The sequence below is a fragment of the Centrocercus urophasianus genome, unplaced genomic scaffold, assembly GCF_019232065.1.
Source record: "Centrocercus urophasianus isolate 14NV4802_14NV808 unplaced genomic scaffold, USGS_Curo_1.0 seq_33, whole genome shotgun sequence".
NCBI lineage: Eukaryota > Metazoa > Chordata > Aves > Galliformes > Phasianidae > Centrocercus > Centrocercus urophasianus.
The window spans coordinates 4,768,427-4,789,329 of record NW_024884900.1 but is presented as its reverse complement, the minus strand read 5'-3'; the positions used below and the strand labels follow the sequence as shown (position 1 = coordinate 4,789,329).

Genomic DNA, 20,903 nt, shown 5'->3' with positions numbered 1-20,903 from the left:
GCTCCTATGCTGTTGGTGTTCATAGTATGAATGTGCTGGGGTTTTGCATATTCAAGATATTTGGACTGATGGGATTTGGGGCAGATGGAGCAGTGGTTGAACAGGCCAAATCCCAACACTACACATACAGAAATGCCTTCTGGAAGCTGAGGAGTTTCTGCTTGCAGAGCTCTCCTGGCCATGGGCAGGGAGCACAGTGGCCATCAAAAAGTACTGTGGCTGCCCTGGGACGCTTTCAGGACCTCAGAAAGTGGGAATGCCAATAGGTATTGGTGTGAGATGGCTGTGAATATGCAAACTTTCAGCCAAAGCTGGGGGAAGAACAACGTGGGCAAGCAGGGGTATGCAGCACTGGGGCATGGCAGTTGGAGAAAGAGGCTGTGTGCTATGTGAGGTCTGCATCCATCCAACCCACGAGCATTTACTCTAAGCTGGGCACTAATTTCAATTGGTATCAGTTGACTTGGAAATAGGGAATTTGCCTAAGCTGCTGCTATGGACAGCATCCCTTTGCTTATGGACAGCAAAGAGCCTCTTTGAAGGGCTTTCTGCTGTCTGAAATAGCTCCTGGTAGGGATGTTTTGCAGGGTGACAGCCAGCTCTGATTTTGGCTGGGATTTGTGTCCACGTGTCCCATTGCACAGAGCAGCCAGAGCCCTGCCTTGCAGTGGGGCTCAATGCCCTTGGGTCAGCATCTCCCAGCATTTAAGTGCTTCTCTATGCAGCATTCAGGATTTCTCATTTGCAGTGTGTGGCACTTACAAACACGTGGTCATTATTCCATGCATAGCAATGAGGATTTCCATTGATTCCAATTTCTGCCTCGTGTTCCGCTCGCTCACACAGCCCTGCAGCAACACATCACAGCTCACTGGGGCTGCTCCCACTGCCACACAGACCTGATTTTTAAGCCTGTTGGAGCTAAACAGTAAATTATGCATGCATATTGAAACGCCATCCGGGTGCGTGTGAGATGTAGAGTTGGAAGGGGCTTTGTGTTTTCCATTCAATCACTGTAAACTGAGCCCTTTCCCTGTGTGTTGCCCCGTGCAAGCCTACTGGGATGCTCCAGAATTTAAACCAATTAACCCAAACGGTGCAGCACCATTTATTTTTTTCCATCATTGAATACTGATTTTGACAAATGCTTGAATTGCCTTAGCTCTTCGTGGTTTGAACAAATGAACTGACAGCCAGAAGTGGTAGAAAATCTCCTAACAGAGAAGAAATCTTTCCTGGCAGTGAAGGTGGAAGGAGGTGATTTATAGCACCAGGGCTTTCCTCCCCTTGGAGGGAACATCTGTAGGTGATAATTGGCTTGAAGGGAGCTGGAGCTGTGCTCTGGTCCTTTCCTTTTTCCTCCTGGGCGGGTGAGGAGGGAGGAGGACCAGCAGCCCCACTGAGGTCCATTGCTCTTTGAATGTGTTTCCTGGTTCCGTGCCTGATTAGAAAAGGCTTTGACTATTAAAAGTGTGATTTTTGTTATTTATAATTACTCCTCCACTTCCTCTGTGTCTGGAGGGAGTGGAAATTAGATTTGCTTTCAGTACATCGTCTGAATCCACCCTCAAAACTCAGGAAAGCAACTAGAAGGAATTGTTATTAAATGAGGAACTGGCTGCTGAGATAATTAACTCCCCCCACACACTTCCTCCCCTCCTTGGAAGCCCTCCAAGCACCTCGTGATGGGCTGCCTTGTCCCAAGCAGCTGCTGCCCTATTCCTTTCCATTGCAAGAAGTGCCCAATGCAGCTGGCTCCTGGGCAGCCCCCGGCTACGTTCCCCAATTAAGAGGATCAAGCTTTATGATGAAGCTTTGATAGAGCACTGAGTTGGTGTTTTAAAGCCCTTTCACATTGTGCACTGTTAGTAAATGGAGGTGCTGAGTGAGCTCATGCATCACATGAGCTCTGGGCTTGAGGCTGTGCTTCTGCTCAGCTTTTTGGGTTTGCTGCTGCACAATTTGTATGAGAATAATGCTGGGAGTGATGAAAGCATTATGATGAGATCCCAGCTCACCCTGCAGTGACCCATACACTGGGACTTGTCTCCTTCAAGTCAAATACTTTGTAATTAAATGTAGTGTGTTCCCTTGTCTGACTGTGCCAGTAAGTGGAAAAAAATAGGGGGGAAAAAAAGCCCCTTATGCCATGTGCCCATCTGGGGTGGCCAAGTATCGATCCTGGCCGTGCTCAACCCAGTGCAGATGGGGCTTCTGCATCCCAGAAAGGGGCTGCCAGCACCTCAGTGCCAAACTGTGTGGTTTGGCTTTTGCATTATCGTGCCAACACATCACTGAGCTGCTCCTGCTTTCATCAGCTTTTTGGTCATTTGGGATGCTGGGTGATAAAATGCAGCTCATCATCCTGAAGGCTGGTAAATAGAATATATGTATATGTGTTCATGCAATATAGATAAGTTACCTTGGGAATGTTTGTGCTGATCTCTCCAGCACTGATCCAACAGCTGGCTCAGAGCATGTGAAATGTCATCACCAATGGGTACAGAAAACAGAAAGAAAGGGCAAAATGTTTGCAGTTGGGAAGCTGAATGGCAGAGGGCAGCCTGCTCATGGTTGGTTGTTCTTTTTTTTTTTTTTTTTCTTCAAAATTTGATACAGCTGATAGCAGGGCCTGTCTTGTGTCAGAAAAGCAAGGATGTTGAACAGGCAGGGAGGGAAAATGGGGGAAAGTTTTTGTGGTTTTCCTGCTTGTCCAGCACAATGTGCAGCCCAGGAGGGGCTGTGTGAGCTTTGCAGCACGGAGCAGAGCAGCATATCGTGTTACCTCTGCTGTGCCCAGCTGAAAGGAATTCTTGGCAGCTCACGTCCCTGCTGATATTAGCTCTGTTTTCATCTTCTTAAGGGAGATGAAGGCTGAAATCCCCACCATTAGTGGGGCAGTGGTCTGCCAAAAGAAATGCAGCTCCGCTGGAAGAGCGTATTTTCTTTGGGCTTGGTTAAATATGCTCCTCGTTGCCTCTTTCCTTCCATTTGGCTTTGTGTCCCCAGAAGTGGCTGCACCCCAGGCTCATGGAAAGGGTCTGTTAAAAGGAAAATAGCAAGGCCAGAGGCTGGGCCAAGAGGGTTCACCTTGGTTTCCTCCATTTGCCCACCTCCTCTTTGCTTGGCTGCAAGTTACTCTTGTGATGGAGCCTTTCTCACCATGGAGGTCCCGGTGCCACAGCTCCTTTCCAACCTTAATGGTTCCATAACTCTGTTTCGTGGGCATGGTGGGATGGGTCCATGGTTGGACTAGATGATCTTGGAAGTTTTCACCAACCTTAATGGTTGGAATGGTTTGAGTTGGAAGGGACCCCCCAGAAGCCATCTAGTCCCACTCCTAGCAATGCACAGGGACACCCACAGTTCAGAGTCCTTCCAGTCTGACTGTGGGTGGGGATCCACCACCTCCCTGGGCAATCTCCAGTGCTTCAATACCCTTATTGTAAAAGATCAAAGGCATCAGCCCCAGCGAGGAGCAGAGCCCTGGGAGCCAGGCTGCTGCTCGTGCTCTGGCTCTCATCAGCACAGTGGAGGCAATGGGGGACCCCTGCCTGCTTGAACTCTTCCAAATGTGATCTGTGCTCCAACAAAATAAACAGTTTAGGGAAAGTGAAACCCCAGGCATACACTCTAGTGGCTGATCGCTCCCTAATTGCAGGAAGAGCAGTTGGGAGAGGGGATTTTTTTGGATTCCTTGAGCTGGTTTCTGGTGAGAAAACTGAGCTGGAGGAGCAGAGCTGAAGCTCCTCTCCATCCCCAGCCCCAAACATCAACCTTGTTTGCCTTCCACTCATGCTGGTGGAATGTAAGGAGCAGGAAGGGCAAATAAGTTCCACGAAGGGTGAACATCCAACTTCCAATGAAATCCTGTTTAGTTTTCTATGTGTTATTTTCTCTGTGCTTTTGTGGAACCTTTCCCAGGCAGGAACAGATGATGATAATTAGCACCAGCCCCTTCCATCCACATGTGGACCATCAGCCTCTGCTGTCCCATCCATCCCAGCCCCTGCCTTTCTCTCACCCTCCCTATTCCTTTCCTTTTCCTTCCCTCTGCCTTTCAATTCACTATTTCAGATCTGTTTTTAAAACATTGGCAGCAAACAGTGTGCTTTTATGATCAATTTACTGATGATTTCCTTTCCTGTGGCCTCTTCCCTTTAGACACTAAGGACTAGAACCCAATTCAAAGGTCTTCTATTCCGATCACACTGGCTCCTCACCAAGCTCCCTACTCTGTTCTGGGGAACTGTTCGTGTAAACCCAATCAGGACTTGGATTTGTTTTTAATTTAATACACTCAATTGTAAAATTCCCTTTCCAAGGGCCTTTTCAGCTTCTTCTATGCTAGAATTTAAAGAAAATATTCCTATTGTTTAATGCGAACTTGAAGAAATTCAAATTCTGGTCAAATTCTCTTCCAGGAGGTCATTTACAGAAGCAACAAACCCAACATGTTGTTTTCTTTTAAATTCTTGATTGGTTTTCTGTTGGCACTGGTGCAAATTGCCTTTCCTTCAAATGCCTGTTATTAATGGGGCGTCAGCTGCAGTTTCTTATTACGCTGGAGTAGATTTTGTTGGAAATACTCCAGCACATTTTCTCTATAGGAAAATGCAGGTTTGTTGAGTGCAAAATGTAGCATAGAAGGAAGGCTGTAAATACATTTCATCTTGGGGAGAATGAGGGAAGAAAAAAAGGAGTACTCCAACAGTGAAATATTTACATTTTTCTGCGAGAAGTTAAATAGGGCTGTAATTACAGCAAAGTGTTTTGATGCCAAATGCTTATTTTTAGAATTTTGTTTGGCAGGAAATTAAAAACAAGTTGGGAAAAATCCCTCTTTGTGTAACACATAAATGGTGTTTTTTTGCATAGAGAATGATTGCTTTCCACTCAGATCCAACCTCAGCTCCGGACCATGATGAGGAGCTGGCTGTGCAATGTGCAAATGAAAGCTGTTCTTCTGCTTAATTATCCCTGCTGGAGATATTTATCAAGTTGCTTCTTCGGCTAACAGTGCTTCGTTTTCTGAGTCTCATTGCTTCTATTTAATTGTTTTTTTTTTGCTAAACGTCAGGGTGATGCGGTGCCAGGGGTGCAGCAGTGATCTCAGTGCAGGGAAGGAGTGGTTTTCTGATGGCACAGCCACGGGAAGCAGTGGGTGCTCTTTCCATTAAGGTCAGAATAATTAAGACCACCAAGTCCAACCATCCAATTTTGGTCCATCCCAGACCTTTGGCTTGGTTTAACCCACCCACCTGTGCTGGGGGCTGCTGCTGTGTACCTCTATCAGTGCCTGTAGGTCACCAAAGATCCCCCAGATGCAGCTGCTTCCCCAGCAGCCTGGGTGTGAGCTCTGGGAGTTGGACTCAGAAGGGTTTTCCTCAGGTTCCTGGAATTGGAGGCATGTGGGGAGACGTTAGCCCCAAATGAAGAGTCTTTGCTTCTTTTTGTTCTCTTCATCTGAATGCTGTTCCTCCCTAAAGAGACACTGCACTCAAAATACCAGGTTCTTTCCTCCATGCACACGTTGTTTTGAATATTTGGATGCTTAGGTGTATTTAGAGCCAGCTGTAAATGTGACGTGTTGCTTGTAGGCACCACGGGCTGGGTGACACTGCTCTCTAGTGGATGGCTTTCCATCGAGTGATGCAGGAGCTGAAGCAGAGAGGGTCAATGCTCATCCATGGGTGAAAATGACTTTTTCTCATTGCTTCTATCGTGAGCTTTTAGAACGTAGCCTATCCACAGAGAGATTATATGGGCACAGGGCAATGTCCATCTTCAGTAATGAAATGTGAACCAGAGATTCTCAACTGATCTCACTGTGATGGGAAGGATTTATTGCTCAAGGTTCTTCTGATGATCCTTAACGGGTCATTTCCAACTCAAAATATTCTATGATGCCAACAGCCCATCCACTAATGCATTGTGGACGAAGCTGAGACCCTTGTCAGCTCTCTCAGGTGCAAGGGGTGCTTTTGGGTGCCCAGAAACTACTCTTCCCATCAAGTATCCCATACATTTAGTGAGCTTTGAGCTTGCAATAGGAGAGGAATAGGCCTGCATAGCTTGGTGAGGAGCCAAAGAAAATTCAGTTGGGTTTGGAAAGGAAAACAAAGAGCTATTCCTGGAGCAGCCCTGCTCTCGGGCACGCAGGGGAGGTGTGCTGCATGCAGAGCTGGGTGTCCTGCTTGCTGCAAGAGGAAATCTGGGAGAGAATTGCAGAATACCTTGCAGCTGTGCTCCTAATGACATGCTTGAAAAATGCAGAACCAGAGCAGAGAAATAACCTGGTGTTCAGTCTTCAGTGCTGCCACTGCAATGGAATTTAGGGCTGCCTTGTGATGTCTGTCTTACAGATGGTTCTCAGCAGCCAGAATGCTTTATAAATGGAAAAGAAAAATCATTTTGATGTCACACATCAGGGGTAAAATGAGGAGCGAAGCCCACAGCTGAAGAGCTGCAGGCTGGGTGTTGTGCCCTACCTCTCCCCACATCTCACAGTGCTCAGCTGAGGATGGATCTGTAATTCCAGTAACAGGGGAAGTATGCTGACAGCAGGGATGTTGGCACGTTATAGTGTGAAAACTGCAAACCTCAGCAAAAAGTTCACTGAGAGAGAAGAGACTAAACAAATTAATCCCCACTGGTACTTTCCTTCTTAATAGCAGAGACTTAGGAATATTTTAAGTGTTTATTGGTAAGCTCTAAAGGAGTTTTAACGTTACGTATTTTTATATTTAAAAATCCTCTTTACCCCAAATCTCTCTAAGGACAGGAGTGAAATCTTTCTCAGCTATTCATTTGCAAAGGCTGTGAAAGCCAGACATCAGACTGCACCATTCATAATCCCTAACCCTTTCCATGGCAATAAGCAAAGCACAAACCCAACTGCTGAACCATTACAGCAAAGAGTTGAGGAATGCTGATGAAGGCTGTGGTAGCTCTGGGTGTTTTAACAACTTATTATTATGAGAGAAAGTTGGAAAAGGTAAATACCCAAAATATGAGGCATGTTTTCAAGGCTGATGTCATCTCATGTTCAGTAATTTTTGCTGGCATTTCTGGAGAAAATTTGCTCACTGGTGACATCATCTCCATTTCTTACTGCAGTTCTTCACTCTCTGGAGCTGCCTCTTCTTGTTTCTTGATTCCTTTGCCCTCCAAGAAGTGGTTAAATTCTCCAATTACACTTTACTATGAGACATGTTGGCGTTGCATGTCCTCAGTCATGCTTTGGGGAAATGTCATCAATTTAAATGACAAGGGAAGCCCTTTCTACTAGTTCCTCTTTGATCTAAACATCAACATTCTTGTCCATGGGAACGTTTTGTGAGCTGATCTGGTGCTGCACACAAACCAGCTGTCAGAGAAAGCTTTTTTAAGTGGAAACCAGCATCCTGCTTTGCATGGGGGAACAAAGCATTATCTGGGCTCTAGGGCATGGTTTTATGCCCAACCCTCTCATCATAGGGGTCAAAGCCCCATATACAGTTTCTATCTGGGAAGAAAGCTGTGTCTTTCCCTATGGAATATCCACATAAAGCAAGAGGATGAAACCAACTGGGTGTAAGTGATCCTCCACTGTAACTCACAGGGATTTACATAATGCTGAGATCTTCCTATAGAGATCTGGGGTCATTCTGTGGCAAATTTTATGGCAGGGATAGAAGTTTTTACAGCTGTTTGTTAACATCATACCCCACTCATTGCCGTGAGACAGTTCACAGTCTCCAGAGCTATTTTTATTAATCATGTTTGTTGTTGGTTTGCTCGTTTCCTGAGGGACAAGGGGGATGTAGGCAGATACAAGGCAGCTAGCAATCCCAGTGCAGGGCTGCTCCAAAATGGGCTGCAGAGAATTTCTCTCTACAGGCTGCAAGTCTTCAGGATGAATGAGCTGTTAATGCAAGGCAGTCTATTTGTGTGGGGATCCACCAGATCCTTCTTGATGGAAAGAGATCCCTAGGGAGCTCCTGCTTTGTGCCAGGGATTGCATGCGTACATCAATAGGACAATGTCACACCAAGGCAGGCAGAATTGCTCCACATTGGATAAAGCAAAGCTCCATGCTTGCCATGCTCTTTTTGCTGTGCTTTTAAGGAGTTACCACTCATTCACAGGGACTTTACATGCTGTAGTCAATATGAGCTCCTGGTATATCCAGCTTTGAGCTCCCGGGCTATAAGATGAGAGCACTTTGGCTTTCTCAGCTTAAGCATCTGCCAGCAAATGAATGCAAGTATTGTTTTCCAAACAATAAATACATTATTTCAGCCGTTTCATTCCTATTGTTGCCCACCCCAAAATAAAAAAAAATGCCAGAAGAGATTTCAAACACATCCCTAAGGCAGGGCAGCGGGGGACCAGCACTGCAGGTGGAGGGATTGGCATCAATTAATTGACCAACATTTCCTTTGGTCCTGAGGCTGGGCGAGCTGTTTGCCAGAGGCACACCCCCCTCCCCAAAAAGCATCATAGTGGGGTGTAGCAGATGAATGCTCCTTTGGAGGATAAGCAGCTCAGATGGGAGTGTGCTAATGGCAGTCTTGCATCAAAATTAATAATAATTTTTAAAAATACATGAAACGTATAAAAATCATCTGGCCACTCAGTGAATAATTTTCCCCGGGGCAAACTGGCAGTTGAAACGCACAGATAATGATGGAGGGTGGGAGCAGCTCCTGTTAGTCATTTCATCTTCCCCAGCCCCAATCCCCACTGTGCCCTCACCCCAACGGGTCGTACCATGAGCCACACTCTCGTGCTTAATGATCCAAAATTTGCTAAAGGAGAAAGCCTGATTCCAGTCAGTCTTGCCTGCCTATGGGCAAACCTCAGAGCCTGCTGAGGGTGACTACAGGCTGGGGTTTCTGTTTGTAGGGAAGCACAGCCCCCTCAGCTCCCAGCACAAGAGGGGCTCGTCCATCAGGTTGGGCTGTGCTCCTCAGATCGCAGCCAGGATGCCTGAAGCAATGCGGAGAATTGCAGCCAGCTGTGCTTATGGTTTTCACTGGCTTAACCCATGTAAGGATATTGGGTTTTAACCCCAAAATCCTACTGTGTGGGACCTGGCAGGAGCAGCACTGCATGCTAAGGCTTCACTTCATGTCAGCTAAAGCTAGTAAGACATAAGCTGGAGAACCCTCTTGGATTTTGTCCAAGCTGGAGAAGCAAAACCACACATTAAATATGTAACACACAAACCTTAGCACGTGTTGGCTCTGGTTTCCTTGCTCCTGATGCCACATGCAGAAGATGGCATTCCCTCTGCTCCAGCTGTGTTTGGTTCTCTTGAGCAGCTCTTGCCTCATCCATCACTCTGTGTCCTAGCTGACCATGCATGATATATCCCTTCCCTCCCAGTTTCTGTTCTTAAGATTCCCATTACGGAGTGAACCTTACCTGCTGCTGACAGACAAGACCTTTCTCATCCTACCTCATGATAGGTGGATGCAGGTGATGGATCTGCCAGGGAGCTCACCCAGTCTCACCCCTGTCATGGAAAGAGAAGGACAGGGCCTGATGGCTTGTCTCTGGCTTGAAGAGCAGCAGGGCTTTAGGAAGACCCTCCTGGTGGAAATAAATAACATTATTTCAGCACCAAGTCTTTGCTGTTCTTATTTCTAGCTTGCAGGAGCTGGTGACAGTCCAAGATCCTGGTGGATGGTCACTTCCCAGTCCCCCAGGCACCTAGGATTAGTCAAATGCTCATCTTAACGATGGCTAAATGAAAAAAGAATTGGCTGTCTGCTGCACAGTCCTGTGTTGTAAGGCCAGGAAATTAATTTGTGCAGCTGCCATTTGGATTGGTGCCATCCACGCGTTTCCTGGGAAGATTGCTGTGCTCTCTGGATGCCTGCAATGTATCTCCTGGTCCCTCCACTCACACACACAGCAGCTGGGAAGTTTCTGGGCCACGAAGAAAGGAGAAAAATTATTTCCTAAAGGAGCCCTTCACATTTCACAGCCACTTCTAGGTGAAATTCAGTCCTTTTGCTTCCAGCACAACAGGCAGGTGCCTTTCTATTAGAGCAGAAAACTCACATCGTTCTGTGTGAGCCTGTAAAGGGATCAGGGAGCCACGAATGAAAAAGAAACTTAGTTCTTTCCTCTGGGGTATTCCCTGAACACAAATGGCTTTCTGTGCTCCCTGTCCCTTCCCTAAAACTTTGCATGGAGCAAAGCCTTTACCTGTACACCATACTGGATGAGCACCAGGGGCTCAGCACCAGGCTGATAGGAGCTATTAGCATGCATAGGGCTCTTCCCTCCTCCTAACTCAATCAGAATAATTCATCAGCAAAAAACCCTCAGTGTCAACTTCCTCTGACAGGTTGTGATTGTAGATGTGCTCTCTGATTCACTTTGGGAGACAAATTGACCAGTGCAGCTCATCGAAGTCAGACTAACGAGTCTCTGTAGGGTCACTGGGAGCACTCATTTATTTATCTATGGATTTGGCCATGGTGCTCATCTCCCAGAGCATACATGCCTAAGCCCTGAGCTGCCAGCTTCTCCAGGAGAGAGTGTGGGGAGGCAGTGCCACAGATCTTACCAAAGCCCAGGTAGATTACATCAGAAGCCCTTCCCTCATCCACCATGCAGTCACCCGATCGTAGGAGTCACACAGGACAGAATCACAGAATGGCCAGGGTTGGAAGGGAACTCAAGGACCGTCAATCTCCAACCCCCCACCACACGCAGGGCCACCAATCTCCACATTTCATACCAGCCCAGGCTGCCCAGGGCCCCATCCAATCTGGCCTTGAACACCTCCAGGGACAGGGCATCCGCAGCCTCTCTGGGCAGCTGTTCCAGTACCTCCCCCCTCTCACAGTAAAGAACTTCCCCCTGACATTCAACCTAAATCTTCCCTCCCTCATCTTAAAACCATTTCCCCTTTAGGTTCTGAAAGGCTGCAATGAGGTCACCCCACAGCTTTCTTTTCTCCAAGCTGAACAAGCCCAGTTCTCTCAGCCTGTCTTTGTAGGAGAGGTGCTCCAGCCCCCTGATCATCCCCTGGCCCTCCTCTGGACCCTCTCCAATGCTGGCCATGACCTGGCAGTGCACTGTTGTCCCACCACATAATCACACTCAAGACAATACCCCCCACATTCACACCTCTTTCGTTTCCTTCCCATGCAGTCTGAAAGCTGTGCTGATGGGGAAGCCCCAGGACAACACGGTGGACTTGTCGGGCATCCCGCTGACACTGAAGGACCTGGAGCGCGTCACGTCGTACCTGCAGCACAGCTCGGAGCACATCGACACGGTGGAGCTGTGCTTCACCGAGCTGACAGATGAGATGCTGCTGCAGCTGCTGCCTGCACTGTGTGGCCTTCCTCACCTCACCACGTTGTCCCTCAACGGCAACCGGCTCACCAAAGCCATCCTGCGGGACCTCACCGAAACCCTGAAAGACCCCAAGAAGTTTCCCAGCGTCACCTGGATCGACCTCGGGAACAACGTGGACATCTTTTCCTTGCCTCAACCCTTCTTGGTCAGCCTGAAAAGGAGATGCCCGAAGCAAGGCAACCTGCCCACCATTTTGGAGTTTGGCGAAGGGCAGGTCAGCGATTTGGAGAACCAGGATGGCCTGGCTGAGAGTCAGGAGGACCTGCGGAGTGAAAGTTGCAATGAAACCCCATTGGGCAAAGCAGAGGGCAGGACAGTGGAGGAGCAAGGCGCCGAGACACCGCAGACGTGACATCGGCTCCACGTTGGGTACATTTGGGTGACAAACCCAAGATCTCCTCATCAGAGGTCCTGGCAGGGGTGAATGCAGGCGGTGGGATGCTCTGGGAGTACATTGCCTTCTTCCCCTGCGATGAATATCAGTGCTGCTCCCATCATGCAGAAATGGGATGGTGTTGTATACTTGTATCTCATTCCCTGTTCATCGCAGGGCAGTTGGACTAGATGACCTTGCTGGGTCCCTTCCAGCTCAAATGATTCTATGAAAAGCCAGAAGGGTGTTTTTAAATGAGAGCACTGTGCTTTTTAACCTCTCCAAATACGAATCGCCAAAGTGTTGGAACATGAGGCCCTTAGAAGCACAAAGGGGAGCAGGAAGGCGACCAGATCCAGCAGGATCCCAGCTGGTCACCCCCACACAACAGATGGACAGACTTCACCCACAAGCACTGCACAGAACTGCAACCTTCTCCCATACCAACTTCAGGAGCTGCTGAATACCGTGCCTGGTGAGATCAACACAAAGCCTGATCCCTCTCCAAGGGAACCACTCCAAGCAGGGTGTTCCCACTTCCAGCCCCACAGCAGAGCTTTGCTTTCCTTGTGCTGGCATGGAGCTGGACCGCAGTATGCTCATCACCTGGGTGCTGCTCCCCAGCCTTACTGAGTCCAGCCTTACTCAGGCTGGCCCTGCTGCCTGCCCAGTGCTCACCCAGCCCTAAAATCCAGTTGCTCACCTGCTGAGCTGCTGTGATGACTTCACAGCTTCCCATTCTTGCACCAGAGCCCTCTGTGTGTTTGGGGGAGCAAAATGTAGTGTCTGAAGCCGGGGCTCAGGTCAGGCTCATTGCTGTTGCTGACAAAGGAGACCACAATACTGAAGGTTTATACAAGAAAAAGAACAAACCTTGGGGCTCTTCCCTCTATCACTGCCATTCAGGTTGGGTGGATACGGCCAGCTGAAGGTCCAAAGCACACCGAGGCTTTCAGATCACTTGGCCACATCCTTCCTGACCCAGAAGTGCTTTGTTTGTACAATGCCGTTTTGGTTTTTGGCTTGTTTTTATTTTACTCTTTTTTTTAGTAACATTCTTCTTATTTCTGGATGGAAAACAGCTCCCAACAGAGCACAGCAATTCGCACTTTGGCTTCTAAGCCAGAATTTCATGTGATTCAATGGGTTGATGGTTGGACTAGATGATCTTAAGAGGTCTTTCCAACCTGAATTATTCTATGATTCCAAACCCAAGGGAAGCTGGGAGAGTGGGAAACACTTCCCCTCCTTTACAATGCACAGACCAAACAGACCTTCCCTTCCCAAGAGGGAGCTCACCTGCCTCTGCCTGCAGCCCTTCCCCTGCACAGCTTTGCAGCATTGCTTTGCACCTGGGAGCAGTGACCTCTAGTTTTGCTTTTCTGAGTGCAAACAGCATTGTAAGCACTCCGACTTTTTGGTTGTCCCTCATTTCCCATGGCTGCACCAGGAAGCTGCACGCCTTTTGCAGGGGGGTTCATGCTGACAGTTGTTGTTTCTCCTCCAAGTACGTAACTTAGAAGAAGCTCTGCTGCTCGTTTTAATACACATAGCAAAGTTCTGTATGATTTGCATGTACCTAAGCCTTTTGTTTGTCTGGTTGTTTTTTAACGCTCTTTCAACTGGCATGAAAAACACTTTGCAGTGAATCAACTGTTCTGTTTGAAATAAAGGAGCTATCTGTAATCAAAATAAATGCCAATGTTTAATAAAATGTTGAGGTCTCCTCTGTTACAGCTGATGCCCAGCATCCCAGGTCTAGCCTGCAAAGCCACATATAGTGCTTCCCATAGTACAGAAGGCTGTTTGTTTTGGCCAGCAGCTCTTAAACAGACCTAAAAATAAGGACTCGAGAGCTGAAAATTAGAACGTTAATGCTGATTGAGGTCATTTGTCATCAAGGTGGGGAGGGAACATCCACCTTAAAATTGTGATGTCCATAATATCTTGGTGCTGGGGCTTGGTTAGTTACCCCCAGCAGCACCAGGCTGCTCTACTCAAGCATGGAGGAAGCTCACCTATAGGAAGAAGATGCATTCCTTCAGCAATAAGGCTGATTATTCATTTACAGAGTCAATGTCAGTGGGGGACCTGAGACTGCAGGGCAGGCGTGGGGGCTGGAGAGGCGGCAGCCACCCATCCCTGAGAGTGGGAAGGAGGAAAGCATCAAAGCAGCACTGGGAATGCCAAGGAGCACAGGAACACTTTGGCACTTCTGCTCAGTGGTTGCAGAGGAGATGCCCAGAGCCCACACAGAACCACAGCAGGGGAAAGGAAAAATGGAGTGGAAGCAGCATCACAGCAGGACAGACCCCAACTCCGGGTTGACTCACTGGGATTGATATTGCATTTGAGCACTGATGTTCCAGCACTTCCCTACAGTTCAGTGCACCTCATTTCAGCACTGGAGGAGGAGGATGCTCACGCATGGGCTGCTTTTGTGCCCCCAAAAAACCAAAACCCCCCACATCCCATTAACCAGCACTGTCTCACCTCCAGCTGCTATTGCCATGGAGACTGATTGACCTTATTAGCAGTACTCACAGAATGATGAAAACTAACAAACCTGTAACCTCTCCAGAGTGATGCACTGAGCAGAGGATTTGCCGGCACTTGCAAAAGAAGGGGTTCTCTGCTGCAGCCCTGCTCTTTGTCTCAGCAAAAAGCAGTTTGTAATACATTTCTTTTATTCCCTCCCAAGCACTCCAGAGAGAAAACCAATAGAAATTAAAGCAGAGGAGGTGGTGGGTATGGGTTGTTTTTTTTTGCTTATATTGGTACTTTGTGGCCTCAAGAGCGTACAGCAGGATGTGCATACACATTAGCAGGAAAATATGCTGCTTGGGAGCATGAAACATGCTTCTCTGGGGACAGTGCAAGGTTTCTACACACGGCACACATGTCTGGTGAGCTACCTGCAGAGTGCAGCCAATGGGAAACACTGATTTTTGGTATGATTTTTGGGTGGTCCAACCCAGAGCCAGGAGTTGGACTCAATGATCCCTATGGGTCCCTTCCAACTTAGGATACTGTATGATTCTATTCAATTATTTAGGATTTTGGGGGCTGCAGCTCAGTCATAACAAATGCTACAGTGATACCGTGGTTATCACAAGGAACATCAGCTCCTGGAAGAGGTTATGTTAAAGATTGCAGCTGCAATGCCACGGTGCCTGGGGTCCGACGTTTTTCTCCTTATTAGCAAGAGGAAAAGTGCTGGTGAGAGGAATCTGTTGCATTATTTACTGGCAGCTCGCAGGGGTGTGCTTAGTGCTGCTTGTGGAGGTAGCACAGCTGCTGGAGCTCAGCTGATAGGGGAAAATGTACAGAGCAGCAGCTGGAGAAGTAATGAAGTGTTATCCCTTAAGGGTCACCTGGGTGATACACAAAGCACTGAGCAGCACCAGTGGTGCACAGCCCTCACTGGAATCACTTTCCTTGGTGGAGCAATAAGAACGCTGCAGGACCCACATGGCAGATATGGAGCAGCAGGAAGGATCAGCTGTGAGCAGGGGTGGATGAATCAGGTCATCCTCCCATCGCCATCCATCATCTCCTGCATTCTAATGAGCAAACATTCCTCCCAGTTGCCACACTTCCATTCTGCTAAGACCACAACCCAAAATACTCGGTCTCTCATGTTGTGGTAATGCTACAGGTCTTGGCCAGGAGCAGGGCTCTCCTGTAGGAGATGCTTACAAACAGCCCCAGCGAGTTGTACTGGGAAGGGACAACCCTGGGTCTTGCTGCAGCACATGAGATGCAGTGCCCAGGTGGAAAACAGCAATTGCCCTTGGCAGACAAAGATCATGGCATGCTCCACCAGCACTAAATGCATCTGAAGCACATCAGGCTTGGAGTTGCTGTTCCTGCACCAAAGCTCAGAAACCAACTCCTGACATCCTAGAAAAAGCCATTCTGCTCCTTATAGGGATTATCAGTAACAAGACAGGCACTCCAGATCTCTCATTTCATGTCTGCTGAGCATCTGCAAAGCCATCTCTGCTGGAAGTTATTAAACTGTTCTGCTTTGCAATAGACACAAACTGCTTTTGTTACTCATCAGCAGCCTCCTGCAGGGCTCCCCCACCCTGTGGAGTTGCCCTGTGTGGTCTTCAGCCAAAAATCCATGCTTCCAGCAGCCCAGAGAGAAGCACCCGGCGGCTTCCAGGTCTTCTCCATGCCAGGGGAAGAAAATAAACCAGTGGAGTCTACACAGCAGCCCTGAGGAAGGCCTTTCTAAGCTGCATTTGGTGGATTTAGCCAAGCAATGGGTTGCAAGTATGACGGTCTAGTAGCCCTGTTGCTCCCTCTGTGTGGAAATCAGAGCCACACTGAGACCTCAGAGCATCGTAACACAGCACCTCTGTGTCAATAGCTGGGACACATGCAGTGACCCAGCCTGGTTATATGCAATACTACAACATAAGGGAAGGACAGGGGCCTTAATGAAACTGAGAAACAAATCCAGGTGTAAAACACAGGAATGAGCCTCCCTTTTCCTCTTTTGCAGCCACCTCTACTCCTGGCAAGACCTGCAGTTTTTATACAAATGAAACATAAGGCAGCAGCAAAGGACCCATCTGAGCACCATGCTCAGGAATGTGCTAATCCAGCTCTTCCCTATCAAACTCCTATTGAACTCTGTGCAGAGAATTACAGGCAAAAAAAAAAAACACAAAATGAAAGGGCATCCACCTTAGAGCTGCCTTCACGCATAGCTTTCCAATAGAACTTCACTTTTTTCTTTTTCACCTCCTCCACTGCACACAGATGCTTCTTAAATTACAAATACAAAGGGTAAGTAATTTCCCAAGCACTCTGGGGGAAGCTGTGCTTCACTGCAAGCTCAGAGCTCCCCTCCAACACACAGGCTGGAAACTGCTTCTCACAGAGCTGAAGGCGAAAATGCAACATTTCAGCTTTCTGTTCCACATTGTGCCCTTTGCCTGTCTCCATTTGCCAGGCAGACCTGACAGCTATGTTCAGGTTTTTGCTCAAGATGGACAAAGAGCAAGAGGGCCTTTTGCAAGCATGTTCCAATCCAACTGGCTGGTAGGCATTTTCCAGACAACATGCAAAAATTACTGTAAAATCAGGGGGTGTTCAGTCAGGAAAAATAGCAGAGGGATAGCTTACAGCATTGCAATGCTCAGCAAAGCATGGGCTCCACCTCAAGGTCTGCCCTGCTGCCATCCAGAGACAGCATCATGCTTCCAGCTGCACTCCCAAGGGAGAGATGGAAGGCATGAGCTGTGCTCCCTGCACATTGAGCCAATTAAGATCATCAAATCCAACTGTCCACCCATTCCCACTAAAACTGCACACGTCCAACAAGAGCCTGGTGTCAGCATCAGCACATTCAACACAGCTGACATAAATGGGATTAAAGCAGAATTCTCTGATGACTACATGCCGAATTCAAGCACTCTGTGATATCAGATAGAAAATGAGGTCCCAGTGTTTCTGAAGGGTATTTCTGAAGCAAATACAACAGAACATGAGACATTTTGTGTATTTCTGGGTACAGAAGTCTTTACTACCTTCTCACAGAATGGTTGGAATTGGAAGGGACCCCCCACAGGCCATCTGGCCCCACTCCCTGCAGTGCACAGGGACTCCCACAGCTCCACCAGGGGCTTAGAGCCCCTCCAGCCTGACCCTGGGGGTCTGCAGGGATGGGCACCACCACCACCACCCTGTGCAGCACCTCATCACCCTCATCGTAAACAACTTCTTCCTTAAATCCAATCTAGATCTCCTCTCTTAGTTGGAAACCATTTCCCCTTGTCCTATCACAACAGACCCTGCTCAAGAGCCTTGTATTTCAACCCACGTGCCCTTCCAGCTCATCAGTTCCATTCCCCCTCCCTCCCAGCCCACCAAAACCTTCCAAAACCTAAGCTGCCCCTCACAAGGAGTTCCTCCTGCAATCCCACACACCATCTGTAGCCCATTGATGCTTCCTCCTCCCTCCTTCACTGCTAGGAAAACCTGAAAGGTGGAATCAGACTCCACATTATCTGGGAAGTCACCATTTTTCCTACCTGCATTTTGTCTTCACAACAGAGATTGGCACCAACTCTTCTTCCTCTGCCAAGTTTGACCTGTGCTGCTGCTGCTCCACCTGAATGCCAAAGCTGCCAGCACTGCCCATTTTGCTGCTTGATCCTACCACTCAGTAGGGCAGATTAGATAATAAACATTGTAGTACTTCTTTTTTTATAGAGCACTAAATTGCATTAAAGAAAGAAGAACCCTGCCTTGTGCTCAAGCTGCTGTTTTTGAGGAGCGTTAAATGGAGGCATGTGTTTAAAATGAGGAGGAGGGGCACAGCCTCACCTGTGGCCCCAACAAGCACCAGCTGTGGCAGCACCAAGCTCAAGCCCTGATGAAAGCCTCCTGGCTTTTAATGAGGTTTGCGTGTTTAATGAGGTTTTCCAATCTCCAACTCAGGTTGTGCCACTCCTCACAGCTACCTGCTGTCCTCAAGACCAGATTGTCAGAGGTTGCAGGGGGGAAATTCTGTTTGCAGTTCTGCAATAATACCCTCTGTGAACCGACCCCTGCTGCTCACTCCCCATAGCAGTGCTTCTGGTTGTGCCAAGGGGAGGGCAGATGTTCCCCAACTATGGTGTAGCTGTTGCCATTTTCTGCTGCTCTCTGCCCCCAAAGCCAACTTTTTCCTCACCTTCAGTTGCTGACACGCTGCCAAGTGACACAGCGCTGCTGTCATCTCCAAAGACCTTTTTGAAGCTTAAAGGCAGCAGCTTTGAAACCCTTTTCCTTGATGTTTGGGTTAGCAAACAGCACAGCACTGACACACAGGCTCTGCACTGCCTTCTGCAAACATGGAGCTGCCCTGCAGAGGTGCTGCTTTGGAAGCACACAGGCTGGCTTAGCAAGGTGACTGGACACACTTTAAATCCAACTTTGGTTCAGAGACTTTCCATTATTTTCTAAAATCACTGTGGCATCTCATAGCTGCAGGTTTGTATCTGGCTTTGAGACAATTCTCATCATCTTCACAGCAGGTTCCCTGCATATTTCCCATCCCAAGGAGCACTCCGCATAAAGATTTTATTTATTTGCTGCTACAGCTGAAAGTAGCACACATACTTGATTTAACACACTTAAGCAAAAGTGTGTTGGCAACACCTTACCAAGCCCTTCCCTTTCACTCTATGATCCCCAAATTCTTCCTCTGTAGTATGGAGATGACACAGCTTCATGGGAATGCTGGCAGACCATCTCAAGGTTATCTGAAGGAGGCAGAAGAGATGTAAAACATTTCATCTGCTGTTGCTGTGGGCTAGAGTTGAATAAGAGTTCACCTGAGCAAACCTGAGCTCATCATCCTCCAAAGGGACCTGGAAAAGCAGAAGTGAGAAGGTGACTCAAACATCCAGAAAACAAGGTGATAAAAAACCAAAGGGAGCTCATAAAAAAAGTCAGAGGCTCATATTGAGAATAGCTGTGCAATTAATTTACAACAAGCCCTAACAAGTGAAAACTCTATTATGAAAAATCTAACTAATTGCAAAATTGAACAAGTGTCTGACAAAGAAACCCTCTGAATTATTGGAGATGACAGCATTTGAAGTTGATTAAAACTGCAGGGATTTTGAATGCCATCTCCCCACTTTGAATTATTTACTGCTTTGTAATTTGCTCAGGTTTCTCAGTGCAGGTGTTAGGCTGAAAGGTGTTTATTGGTTTCAGCTGAGCTGGAGCTCAACATTCACCACCATGGAGACGCACCTGGGCTTCACCGCATGGACTCCTGTCTGCACAGTGTTCTCCTCAGCCTTCCTGAATCAGAGCACAGGAGCTTACTCTTTTCTTACCGTGTTATTTTTGCATGCTCTACATCCAATTCCACCTGTTAGCTCCTTTAAAGTCAATCAGGTGCTACGAACATGCATGGAATGGTTTAAGTCCAACCCCCTTGCAGTGAACAGGGGTGCCCTCAGCTCTGTCAGGGGCCCAGAGCCCTGCCTGGCCTGACCTTGAGCTGAGCTCTGGATAAGGGTGAGGAAGGCCAAGGATCTCATTGGCATTTGGAGTCTTTTCCCTCCCAAGTAGCTCAGAGTCTCTGGCAGCTGAGGAATTGTAGCAAAGCATTTGTTAATGCAGCAGTTGGAAGTAAACAAACCCCTCAGTTTTCCTTGCATGACACTAATATCATTTTAGTCATCCCTGCTAGAAAACAGCAATTCCTCTCGCAGTGCCTTGCTCTCTCCTCCACTGATTTAAAATGATGAGGGAGAGAAGAGTTTAAAAATTAACTGCTCTTCTATCTACCTTCAAGAGATAAAGAGTGAAACATCACAGTCGAAAACCATCTTTATTCTGAAATATGCAGTAGATCACTTCCTCCCTTCTCATTAGGTGGATACAGGCAGCTGGAAGTGATTCAACCAGAACAGCAGCTACCAAGCCGTGAAAGAGCACATTATTCGGACTGGCTAATAGCTGAAATATATTAATTACAGTAATTCATGGTTTCACTGGTGCTTAATTTAATGCTTATGTACATAAAATTGCCTTACAATAACTAATCAAGAAATGATAGCCAGCACTGGCATGAAATGTGAAGCTTGCAGTTTATGACCATGCTGGAAAGGCAGCCATCTCCCTACACTCACTTCTCTCCTGAAGGCACCCACCACACCATGCTTGCTTTCTTATTCCACATCTTCCTCACACATTAGAAAGGACTTGGGGTGAAACCAACACACCTCCAATGGCATTTGCAAACCATGTGCACCATGTTACTGAAACTCAGCCTCCTGTTGTTCTCTCTTCCCTGGACAGAGATCACAGGTCAGCCTCTTCTTGTCTTGTTTAGTGCCCAACGTTAAAGAGTGAGGATTTCTGTCTTACCACAAAGCCATTATTCACATCACAGAGGGCATTTTTGAGCTGGCATCCTTGGCACCACCTCAGTACAGCAGGAAAGACACCAACAACGCGAGGTCTCTTGGAGCAGCCCCTCCACATCAGGGCAGCAGTTACAGCACGTCTTGGGGGACAGCAGCACCACGTGTCATCGTTATGCTTTCTCACAAATGAATTAACAACACAACATCATCTCCCTTATTGCTGTGAGCTGGCACTCAGCCATCTGTGGCTCATTGAACAACTGAGCCAAAAACTTGTTTCC

General features: G+C 47.6%; 1 protein-coding gene across 1 annotated transcript in view; it reads left to right on the top strand.

Moving 5' to 3' along the window:
* LRRC75A (leucine rich repeat containing 75A) overlaps positions 1-13,451 on the top strand; it is a 46,814-nt gene extending 33,363 nt beyond the window's left edge. The window contains exon 4 of the mRNA XM_042830249.1: positions 11,155-13,451. Coding sequence (XP_042686183.1) covers positions 11,155-11,716 — 562 coding nt within the window. The 3' untranslated portion in view covers positions 11,717-13,451. The remainder of the gene's footprint in view (positions 1-11,154) is intronic.
* Positions 13,452-20,903: the final 7,452 nt, after the last annotated feature.